Source organism: Oncorhynchus mykiss, chromosome 26 (genome assembly GCF_013265735.2).
Source record: "Oncorhynchus mykiss isolate Arlee chromosome 26, USDA_OmykA_1.1, whole genome shotgun sequence".
In the NCBI taxonomy this organism is placed as follows: Eukaryota; Metazoa; Chordata; class Actinopteri; order Salmoniformes; family Salmonidae; genus Oncorhynchus; species Oncorhynchus mykiss.
This window is the reverse complement of record NC_048590.1, coordinates 28744525-28756734: the sequence shown is the minus strand read 5'-3', so window position 1 is coordinate 28756734 and position 12210 is coordinate 28744525. Positions and strand designations below refer to the sequence as shown.

At 41.0% G+C, this 12210-nt stretch overlaps 1 protein-coding gene across 1 annotated transcript; it reads left to right on the top strand.

Moving 5' to 3' along the window:
- Positions 1–343: 343 nt before the first annotated feature.
- LOC110506559 (tumor necrosis factor receptor type 1-associated DEATH domain protein-like) lies at positions 344–11922 on the top strand. Its single transcript, XM_021586269.2, has 6 exons — positions 344–442; positions 9185–9278; positions 9572–9722; positions 10107–10387; positions 10570–10717; positions 11176–11922. The coding sequence occupies exons 2-6, from the start codon at positions 9258–9260 to the stop codon at positions 11472–11474; spliced, it is 900 nt and encodes a 299-aa protein (XP_021441944.1). The 5' UTR covers positions 344–442; positions 9185–9257; the 3' UTR covers positions 11475–11922.
- Positions 11923–12210: the final 288 nt, after the last annotated feature.

Genomic DNA, 12210 nt, shown 5'->3' with positions numbered 1-12210 from the left:
TAACATCACACATGGCCCTGCTTCCAAAAACATAAAATAACGGTAACTATATCTATATAGGCCTAAACAAAATAACCTGTTACTTATTTGGTATGTTGCTTCTCAGTCGATTAATTTTGCCTTCAGTGTCATGTTCAGTGAGTACATGCAATGATATAATTTCGACATTGTCGTTAGCTACACAGTTGCAAGCAAATGGCTAAAGCAGTAAAGGATCAGTTAGACAATTATTTCCAATCAACAACCAACAAAAACAGTCAACTACTTCCTTCCCGTAAAGATCCGTGATTCTAACCAATAGGGAAACGGCATGTTCTTTCTCACCAATCACAGTGCCTCCAGGTTTCCCTGTAGCCAATCACCTGTCGGGAAGTTATGAATGTGTCTGTGTGTTCCTGTGGTCAGGACGCGTTGCCGTCCTTACGACGTTTTTTCTTTAAAGGTAAGTTAACAAAGCAGTTATGATTTTACTTTAAACCCAAAACGAAATTATAGCCTATACAACAGTTAATGCCACAAATGACAGTAGACAAATGCATAACAGTACTAGTCAATCGTGAAAGAAAATGTTCTCAAGTTGCTATGATTCCTTTCTATTGTTTAATTAGGCTACTGTTTTGTAACAACTTGACTGTATGATTAAAACTTCAGCAGTATTTTTTTATTTATTATTGAAGGTCAATAGGCGGTGTTTGGTGCAGCTTAATTTACTATTAAGTAGGTCTACTTTTCTAGTTTCCTAAAAGTCTGAACCGCACTGTTTCCAACGTGGTCTCGGAGCATTTCGTATTATTCTGTACGTAAATGTATTTTGTACGGAAATACTAGACATTTCATTCATTTAGCATGGGAAGTATTAATTTGTGGATGTCCATCTATTTTGTATGATATGTTACAAATTACTATTCATATGACATATTACGAATTGCAATTTGAACCTTGTTACTTATTGCGATTAATATAATATGTTATGCATTTCCAAAACATTTGATATGTTACACAACAAATTCATTTTTTTGTGGCTAATGTTAACTTTAGCTAGCTCTAGGGATTAAGGTTGGGAGTTAGGTTAAAGTGTTAGGGAAAGGGTTCGCTAAAAGTGTTAAGGTTAGGAGAAGTTACTAATTAGCTAAAATGCTAAAGTTGTCAGTGATGAGATTCAAACACTTTCGCATTATATGCTCCCCCATCCACCCCGACCAACCACCCTCCTTTAGTTTTTGCCTCGGTGATGTTATTCATAGTGCAAGAAAGTACATAAATGAAAAGTGAAAACAAAACACAAAAGTTTTGGCCTTAGGCCATTCTCAGTGTAAACATACCTTCACTTATTTGGGAATCATGATGTTCTAATAAACAACCCTTATTTTACATTCAAGCCTCAGTTTTGGATTCATTCCTTTTTTTAGACAGTTTGTGGGTCTCTCTCTTTCACTATACCAAACGTAACATATCATACTAATTTGAGTGACCTGGATTTACATTTACTATGTTACGTCTAGTGTATGAGACCAGTCTGCTGTGTCATATTCTTGCCTCATAGCAGGAGATGTACAGGCCTCGCGTTTTCACAGGACTGCACACCCCACAGTGCCACCTGTCTTGTAGGCCCAGTAGTCTAACCCAATGATGTATATAAACCCTGGGTTGCTGATGCTATGTATTGGCCAATGAGAGACTTTGAAGCCATGTTGGCACTCTTCAGGAAGCAGCAGTTCCATAGGAATGAATAGAAGTCTTCAGTATTTCATTTAAGTCTTTCAAGGACAAAATTACATCTATTTAAGTATTTTGTTGTAGTGGGGACAGTGACATATTAGTTATTTCAAAATATTATACTTTAAGGAGGATGTTTTTATATATTTAAACGTTTTATTTGTATGCTTAGCTCACATAATATGATTCACAAGTATGCATTAAGGTGTCTGTAATAGAGTTAATGTGGCAAAAACAAATAAATGCATTCTAAAATATTCCAAAATATTTGTAACTTCAAAAGAGCGCCCCCTGTCAGTCATCTAGTGTATATTTAAATGCTTAGTCTAACCCAGCATAGAGCTCACCAGTTTGTAGTCCTAAAAGCCAGAAATGCATTACCTCTGGTTCAGTCAGCCATTCCTATGGGGAAAATGAATGGAGAAAGAATTTGATTTGGGATAAACACCAAAAATAAGGTCTGAGGTAACACAGGCTTAAGAGATCTTATATATTTTATTATATGAGAAAATAAGTCAGTTAACATGATCTTTATGAATATATGTGTTTATTATAATGTAAATGCTTAAAAATTCACAAAAAGGGATTTTAGCTGATGAAGATTATTTCCTAGAACAAAACGTATAAGATCGTCTAAGCCTGTGTTTACCACAGGCCTTATTTTCGGCGTTTATCGATAAACCCTACAAAAACTCAATTTTCCTGTAAGCTTTGCCCAATGAATCATTACTATTGCTATCTATGGACTGTACAATATAAGTATTCACTACAAAAAAACGAAACTGACCAATTCTACTTGTTTGGCAGTCTGTGCCTTGTAGACTGATTCTCGTTTTCATCCCAATCAAAAGGATGGCATTCACTGAATTGACCCAATGTCCAGGGAATCCTTTAGTTGGCACTTTTTCAGGATGATTTTAGTCTTTGACGCTGCAGTGGTGGATGTTAAATGTTGCATTAATAAACTCTTGATGATGACATAATCCTCATACACTCTATGGTATTCTAGGCTACATCTGGTGAATTAATCCAGTACACTTTCAGTTTTAATAATGTATGACACTACCGGTCTATGAATGTAATGATGGCTTATGATTACATGTAGGCCAGGGGTCCCCAATTACATTCAGCTGTGAACTGATTCTTCTTTGAGCGGATGGTCGGAGGGCCGGAACACAGTTCTAAATAATTTGTACACTGCAAATTGACATCAAGAATTCCAAACATATATAGTATTTGACAAAAACAGAATCATTTCAAACCTTGATTACATTGAGAAACGATCACATACAGTGCCTTCAGAAAGTATTCACACCCCTTGATTTATTCCACATTTTGTTGTGTTACAGCATGAATTCAAAACTGATTTCAATTTTGATTTTGTGTATTCAACCCCTTTTGTTATGGCAAGCCTTAATAAGTTTAAGAGTAAAAATGTGCTTAACAAGTCACATAATGGATGCGCTCTGTGTGCAATAATAATTTAACATGATTTTTGAATGACTACCTCATCTCTGTACCCCACACACACGGTGCATTCGGAAAGTATTCAGACCCCTTGACTTTTTCCACATTTTGTTACGTTACAGCCTTATTCTAAAATTGATTAAATATTATACTTTATTCAGCAATATACACACAACACCACATAATGACAAAGTGAAAACACGTTTGTAGATATTTTAAAAACAGAAATACCTTATTTACACTAGTATTCAGACCCTTTACTATGAGACTTGAAATTGAGCTCAGGTGCATCCTGTTTCCATTGATCATCCTTGATGTTTGTACAACTTGATTGGAGTTCACCTGTGGTAAATTCAATTGATTGGACATGATTTGGAAAGGCACCCACCAGTCTATATAAGGTCCCACTGTTGACAGTGCATGTCAGAGCAAAAACCAAGCTACGAGGTCAAAGGAATATTTCTGCAGCATTGAAGGCCCCCAAGAACACAGTGGCCTCCATCATTCTTAAATGGAAGAAGTTTGGTACCATCAAGACTCTTCCTAGAGCTAGCCGCCCGGCCAAACTGAGCAATTAGGGGAGAAGGGCCTTGGTCAAGGAGGTAACCAAGAACTCAATAGTTTCTCTGACAGAGCTCCAGAGTTCTGCTGTGGAGATGGTTGTCCTTCTGGAAGGTTCTCCCATCTCTGCAGCACTCCACCAGTCAGGCCTTTATGGTAGAGTGGCCAGACGGAAGCCACTCCTCAGTAAAAAATACACATGATAGCCTGCTTGGAGTTTGCCAAGAGGAACCAAATAACTCTCAGACCATGAGAAAGAAGATTATCTGGTCTGATGAAAGATTGAACTATTTGGCCTGAATGGCACCATCCCTGTGGCAGCATCATGCTGTGGGGATGTTTTTCAGCGGCAGGGACTCAGGATTGAGGAAAATATGAACGGAGCAAAGTACAGAGAGATCCTTGATGAAAACCTACTCCAGAGAACTCAGGACCTCAGACTGGGGGTAAAGGTTCATCTTCCAACAGGACAACGACCCTAAGCACACAGCCAAGACAACAATAATTTTTTAGAATAAGGCTGTAACGTTACAAAATGTGGAAAAAGTCAAGGGGTCTGAATACTTTCCGAAGGCACTGTACAATTATCTGTAAGGTCCCTCTGAATTTCAAACACGGATTCAACCACAAAGGCCAGGGAGGTTTTCCAATGCCTCGCAAAGGGCACCTATTGGATGGTAGATGCGTAAAAATGAAAAAATGCAGACATTGAATATCTTTTTGAGCATGGTGAAGTTATTAATTGCACTGTGGATTGTGTATCAATATAACCAGTCTCTACAAAGATACAGGCGTCCTTCCTAACTCTGTTGCCGTAGAGGAAGGAAATTGCTCAGGGATTTCACCATGAGGCCACAATGGTGACTTTCAAAGAGTTACACAGTTTAATGGCTGTGATAGGAGAAAACTGAGGATGGATCAACAACATTTTAGTTACTCCACAATACTAGCCTAAATGACAGAGTGAGAAGAAGGAAGCCTGTATAGAATACAAAATATCCAAAACATGCATACCACTCTTCATATCTTCAAGCGTGTTGGTGGCTGCATTGTATTATGGGTATGCTTGTCACCGTCAAGGACTAGGGAGTTTTTTTTAGGATAAAAATAAACATAATGGAGCTAAGCAAAGGCAAAATCCTAGAGGAAAACCTGGTTCAGTCTGTTTTCCAACAGACACTGGGAGACAAATTCACCTTTCAACAGGACAATAACAATAACACAAGGCCAAATATACACTGGATTAGCTTACCAAGATGACAGTGATTGTTCCTGAGTGGCCTAGTTACAGTTTTGACTTAAATCGGATGGAAAATCTATGGCAGGACTTGAAAATGGCTGTGATCAACAACCAACTTGACAGAGCTTGAAGAATTAAAAAAATAATAATGTGCAAATACTGTACAATCCAGGTGTGAAAAACTCTTAGAGACTTACCCAGAAAGACTCACAGCTGTAATTGCTGCCAAATGAGATTCTAATGTATTGACTCAGGGGTGTGAATACTTATGTAAATATGATATTTCTGTATTTCATTTTCAATAAATGTACTAAAATGTCTTAACATGTTTTCACTTTGTCATTGTGGGGTATTGTGTGTAGATGGGTAAGAACAGTTTTTTTAATCGTTTTTTTAATTTAGGCTGTAACGAAACAAAATGTGGAATAAGTCAAGGGGTATGAATACTTTCTGAAGTCACTCTACGTGCCTCTATTTATGCGTGGGAATACATGGGAACAGGTTTCCTAAATGTAAACACTTTGAGCTGATTTCATGGTGATTTTACAGTATTTTATGTTCTCCAATAGGCAGCAATTTAAAAATATATATATTTTTCTTTACTCAGAAAACTTGGGCCAAATAAAATCACCCGCTGGCCAAATTTGAAACCCTGAATTGTAGGCTGAGTTATGGACACATTAGTTAGATTTCTATATGTATTATTTTGGGCTCCCGAGTGGCACAGCGGTCTAGGGCACTGCGTCTCAGTACTAGAGGTGTCACTACAGACCTTGGTTCGATTCCAGACTGTATCACAGACTGCATCATCTAGCTCAGATACTGTTTTCCCTTTATTTATCCCTCTCCCAGGTCTAGCACATCAAGCATTTACTTAACCCTAAACCAGACCCGGGTCACATTGAAAGAAGTCTATCCAGAGATAGGGGTTAGATAGGGGTTAGGGCAACATTGTTTTTCACATTTCAGTCTGATTTAAGTTTCCATAAACACATATCACTACACATTTTTACTACAAAAATAAACAATACAATATACTGCTCTAGGCACTGCAAGAAGCCCCTGGAGTGATGCAGTGCCTGCTGTGATTGGTTAAGATTTCACAATGCAGTGGACCGCTCATGTCCTTTGACCCCTCCCTCACCCCTGCAGCACTGGTTAGATGTCAATGTCATAACTTATGAAAACGCCTGTCACTCAGTCAGAGTCTGGATATTCGGAACTTCTTCCAAAAGAGTGGCAAAAAAAAGCGAGCAGGTGGAGAGGGCAAAGCAGCCAGAAAGTCAAAGCAGCAGCAGAGTTAACCTTGGAGGCCTGATTGGTGTAACACTTTTGCCTCAGCAAAAAAACCTGACTCCAATAATCAACTAATCATGATCTTCAGTTTAGAATGCAATTAGTTTAATGAGCTGTGTTTGCCTGGGATGGGGCGAAAGTGTGACACCACTCCAGTCCTCTGGAGTTGCCCATCCCTGGCCTAGGGGCTATGTAGCTTCTTATCTGTCATGTTTGGAGTTGCGCTGTTATGCAGAATAATTTTTCTTTACAGTTGCCCGGTCATAACTTTAAAATAACTTTAAATATGCATCTGCCCCTAAAAAGATATGAAACATGTATTCTACTGTCAAAATGAACTACAAAGTGTAAATATGATGATTTTGGTCATGAAGTCAGTCTTGTCCAAAACTGAGTTTTGTGAGACTTGTGGTTGTGACCGCATCAACACGTAAATGAAGGTTGGGTTTGTTTCAATCCTGCCCACAGCTGGCAGGACACAAGTAATAATCAGTTTGGAGTGCAGCTGCATGCGAGTGCAGCTGCAATCGTAATGCTAGTGGTAAATTTAGTTTGACTTTGGATATCCCTATTAGGCTAGTTAGGGACCCTCTGTAAATTACACAATGTACATGGGACAATATGTTAATATTCCAATAGCTCCAAATTTCAATGACTTCAATGACTATAAATTGTAGAAATTAAAATACAAAGGTTTCATGAGAACTAAAAGGTGTGCAGCATGAAAATATTGGCTCATTTACATTGTGTAATTTATTTCCTGGCCATAACTAGCCTCGGAGATAGGCTATCCAAAGTCAGAACACACACCAGCAGGCTGAAGATAATTGCCAATATAATTTGGCTAATTCTTCCCACCTGTGAACATGCACACGAGACACCCACATCAAACCACACCCCAAAACCAACTCACATTTGAATTCAGTCATGGCCGCTAGCATTTCTTAATTAACCAAATCTAAAACAAGGTCAAATCAGGAAGTGCAGCTGCCCTTCAAAACGAACTAATGACATGCTGCACCTTGCTACCTTTCAGATAAGCCAAGGAGGAGGTCAGTGGAGCAATTAGAACATAAGCAGCCAGTAGCACATGGTAGGAAAGAGGATGATTTAGGTGATCCGGTCACAGGCCCAAAACAAGTTAAGCTACCCCAGTATCCCCTTGACCGTTTTGGATTGCAAAATTAAAGAAACACACTAAACAAGACACAGAGACAGCAACAGAAGAATAGGATAGGATGGAGAGACACCAGAAGAACAGAACAAGCCATAAACAGAAGAGGATAGACAAAGGAGACGGCAACAGACAAGACACAGACAGCAACAGACAAGACACATAGAAAGTAACAGAAGAGGGCAGGTGGATTGAGCACACAGTGGACTGTATCACTTCAAGCTGCTCAATAGAATATCATTTGTTTAATTTATTTTCACAAATTATAAGAAGTGAAATACAGACAGTTAAAAAATAAAACATGGCTTACAAAAAATGTAAGGTGAAAATCCTGTGAAATTACTATTAAAACATTTGTTTACTTTTATACTTTTTTACAACCAGGACAGGATGAGAGAGGAGGGTAGACAAAAGACAGTAACATAGAATACTAAGGGACAGCAACAGATGACACATAGAAAGTGATGGAGAGAGGTAGAGGAGGGGTGAGCACACAGTAAACTATCACTTAAAGCTTCCCTATGGATTCTAATTACGTGTGTGTGTGTGTGTGTGTGTGTGTGTGTGTGTGTGTGTGTGTGTGTGTGTGTGTGTGTGTGAGAGAGAGAGAGGGTGTTTGGGTACTTTGGGTGTCACGGATCCCTCCGGAACTTTCATTATGCACACCTGCCCCCTATTCCCAGTGGTTAGTAATTTTATAAGTGTGCCCTTGGTTTACAAGTGTCCTGACAATTATTGTTACAATGTCAGTTGGTTCGTGTGAGTACCTGTGCTGTGTGTTTTGGCTTTCATGCCATTGTGAATTGTGCAGATAATTACGGGTCTCATTCCGTGTGTTAATCATTGTGTGCTTATGTTATCTATTCAAGGTATTCCTCGCTCTTTTTGGGGGGTTTCTTCCCTGTGTTTTGTATAGTTTTTGTTTGGTCTTTGTCCCCGTGTCTTTACACGGCACGTTATAATTTGGGTGTAATAAAAAAAAAATATTACGCATTCCTGCGCCTGTCTCCCGAATCATTCATTCCAACGTGACAGTGGGACTTTAATCAGTTTTGACTCAGTGGTTTTTGGAAATACACTGTAGATGTGTGTGTTCCAGAGTAGAGAGACCCTGCGGCAGGTGGGATGGTGGAAGTTACCTGAAAAATATATATTCTCTCAATGTTCTAATCTCTCAATATTAATCTCAAATTGCACCAAATTAATGCATTTAGCTGTTGAAATTCCTTACATTTTTTCCGGGGGAGAATGCCCCCGGACCCCCCTACTGGCTTTGGGCTAAGTTCCTAATGTCTTCAAATCCTAGAAATGCCCCTGGGTAGTAAAGGGACATTAAATAGTAAATTAATGTAATGACATATAGGGGAGATAAGACACGGTAAAATAAGAATAGTGGAGTGAGATAATATGAAGTGAGGGGTTGCATTGGGGTGGCAGGGTAGTGGTTAGAGCGTTGGACTAGTAACCGGAAGGTTACAAGTTCAAGTCACCGAGCTGACATGGTACAAATCTGTCGTTCTGCCCCTGAACAGGCAGTTAACCCACTGTTCCTAGGCCGTCATTGAAAAATAATTTGTTCTTAACTGACTTGCCTAGGTAAATAAAGGTAAAATAAAACAATTGTATTGTATCTGGATCCTGGCTCTTTTTAATACCAGGAGGGATTTGATTGATGTGTATTATCTCATACGTTTGATTGTCTGAGCAATATATCTGCTCTATCTCTGCAGGAAGGAGGAGGCTTGAAGGAAACACAGAAGAAGCTTGTGACAGCTGAGGTCAGATGACGGGAATGCCCAAACAATGGACATAATGGATGAAAAGGTACTGTATGTTTAGTTGGGAGGAGAGAGGCAGGAGAGAGGAGCTGTGATATGTATGAGAGAGAAAAGGGAATGAGACAGAGACAGTTCCCATTAACTATTTATAGGACAACGTGCATGTCTGTTTCTGTTAGTGCGCATGCGTGTGATAATGTCAAGTGGGGAGTGTGTGTGTACTGTGTATGTAAGAATATAGCTATAAGTACATGCTCCTGTGCTGTACAAAATTCAGCATAATGTCTGACTAGTAGTGTACAGAGCAGAGGCATTATGAACTTTAATCTGATATTTTAGAAAATGGTGACACTGAGTGTAGAGGATGGCCCGTGGACAGGATGTGCGGTTCTCTTCCTGCACTCCTGTCCCGCAGTGAACCTGCTCTCTCTCTACAAAGACCAGCAGGGCAAGTTCAGCGTCTTCAAAGTCCTCAAGCTGACACTCACAGGTGAGCCACATCAGGCCATCCGGTCTCCAGCTAGCGTAGGGAGCATGCTGAGCATTGGGTGAGGCAGATGTATTATTGATAGAAAGAAAGGCTTAGCTTGGTGGTCATGGGGAGTGAAAAAGGGCTGGTGTTGCAGTGTGACCTGCTTATCTACTGAGGGGATGAATATAGTTAAAAGCTTATGAAAAACTGCTGTCAGATAAACGCTAGTAGATCTTTTAGGAAGTCATAACACGGTTAAGCTCAGAGCTCTGCCTGGACCAGAGTAGTGGAGGGAGACACAGTCAGGTTATATTTATTTTATGGTCACAGTAATATTACTATTGTGCCAGTGATTCGCTATGGTTACCTCTAACCTTTGACCTTACATGGACTGTGTCCCAGACTCAGCTGGGGGGCTGGAGGGGTACGAGATCCTGAAGCTGCACGATGCAGATCCTCTGCTGGGTGTAGAGGTGAAGTTTGAGGATGTGGCGGCGTGCCGCAGGTTCCTGCAGAGCTATGGCTCCGGTGCCGTACAACAGTCCCTCTCCCAGCACGCCTGCCGCCTCCTCCACGGCCCACAGGAGCTTGCCTTGGAAACCCAGCTCAAAGCCGGGACGCACACTTTGGACTTTTGTCTGGACGACCTGGAGCTCTGTCTGCAACACATCCACCAGTCACAGGTAATATACTATATACCGGTTATAATCCATATATAGTGGCGTTGTTACTGGTAATATGTGATCAATAGATCACAAGCAATACTTCAGCAATCTATAGTGTATACCTAACAGGTGCTCTGCTGTGCCTTATGTCTTATGACTCACTATGAGGTGTTCTAAATGTTGATGTCACTTCCTGTCAGCCGGGGCGCCTAAGGGATGATGAGATTGCTGAGCTGGACCAGCAGCTGCAGAGCCAGGCCTTGGGTCACATCCCCCAGCCACCCACCCTCTCACAGGAAGAGCCCCCCGTGCCCAGCAACTGTTTCCTGTTCCAGAAGAGGGTGTTTGGTGAGTTGTCTCCGACTTCCATGGTTGCTTCTTATCTTCAGTGAGGGTTCAGCAGGGAGCTGTCCCCAGGGTCCTCTACATTCATACACTGGCATAGAACAGTGTTTCTCACCTCTCGGTCAGTAGACCACCACTGGTCTATGGAAGGTTATTGACCTGTGCCTCAAATAGTTTGATGACACTTTTAGTCAGCTCAAGTGCTGGTTTTAATCTAAGTGGTCCTTTGAGGAAGAGGACCATTATAGCTTGCCCAATCTCTGGTATAGAGGACACTCATTATGGGTCATCTACTACACCCGGGACGGCAGGGTAGCCTAGAGGTAAGAGAGGAGGGCCAGTAGCTGGAAGGTTGCTGCTGTATTTTACTTACTTACACCATGTCTTACATGCAGAAACATATATAGACTCTGGATACATGTCTCTAACAGCCCCTCCCACTCTGTCTCCTGACCTATCAGAGGACCGCATACTGGCGGCAGGGGACCTGCAGCGGTTCTCCAACGGCGTTGGGCGGGACTGGAGGAAAGTGGGGCGGGCCTTGGGCAAGAACTGCTGTGCGCTGAAGGGGCCGGCCATAGACAACCTGGCCTACGAGTATGAGAGGGAGGGGCTGTACGAGCAGGCCTATCAGCTGCTGAGCCGCTTCATCCAGGCGGAGGGGAGGGCGGCACGGCTGGGCCGGCTGGTCAGAGCACTGGAAGACAGCAAACTCACCAGCCTGGCTGAGAACATTTTGGACAGCCAGCCCCGGGAGTGACGCTGTCTGTCACACTGTCTGGGGGGTGTGTGTTGGTCTGTATGTGTGTGTGTGTCTTTGTGAAAGAGTGGTAATGTGTGGGTGGCATTGCTTGTGTGCTACCACATGTCTTTTCTGTGTGAGTTTTGTGTCTGTGAGCTTGATTGCATGTTTTTTTTATTTGAGTAAAATTGTATTGTGTTACAAAACCAATAGTTCTCATAATTGCTATGTCACTTGATTGTTGTCTCTGGTTGGAGAGCAAACTGAAATCACTATGGGCCTTTTCTTTTTCCGCTATAAACCCAACCCACTTTCTCCACCACAGACTGGACCATTGATGTATTTGATCTTTCTACCAATAACCATTAGTTATTACAAAAACTAGATTGATATTGAACAATTTGCAATGGGTTTGGGGAATATTTGTTCCGAAATCCAAATAAAGTGTTGGATTTATAAAAACAAATTGCCCATTGCTTTCATTCATGTCAAGAGTTGCATTTCATTTCCACAATCCAAGATCCCGATAAAACTTTTTACTATGGATTACGTAGAATATTTAGCAAACCCGTTGATCCTGCTTTTTGAAATGCCCTACAGTCTATGGAAATACCGCCCAGGTAAAAAATATGTGTCAACTTTGGGAAATGGGCAGTATCTAAAAAATGTGCACACACACACAGCAAATGTTTTACTATCTTTGTGGCGACCTAAAATTTATTTCCATTCAAAATCCTTTTTTCCCTAAGCCCTA

Coding starts and splice junctions, on each gene's coding strand:
- LOC110506559 (XM_021586269.2), top strand. CDS start 9,258: ATGGACATAATGGATGAAAAG. Junction 9,279..9,571: donor TGGACATAATGGATGAAAAG/GTACTGTATGTT, acceptor CTGATATTTTAG/AAAATGGTGACACTGAGTGT. Junction 9,723..10,106: donor CCTCAAGCTGACACTCACAG/GTGAGCCACATC, acceptor ACTGTGTCCCAG/ACTCAGCTGGGGGGCTGGAG.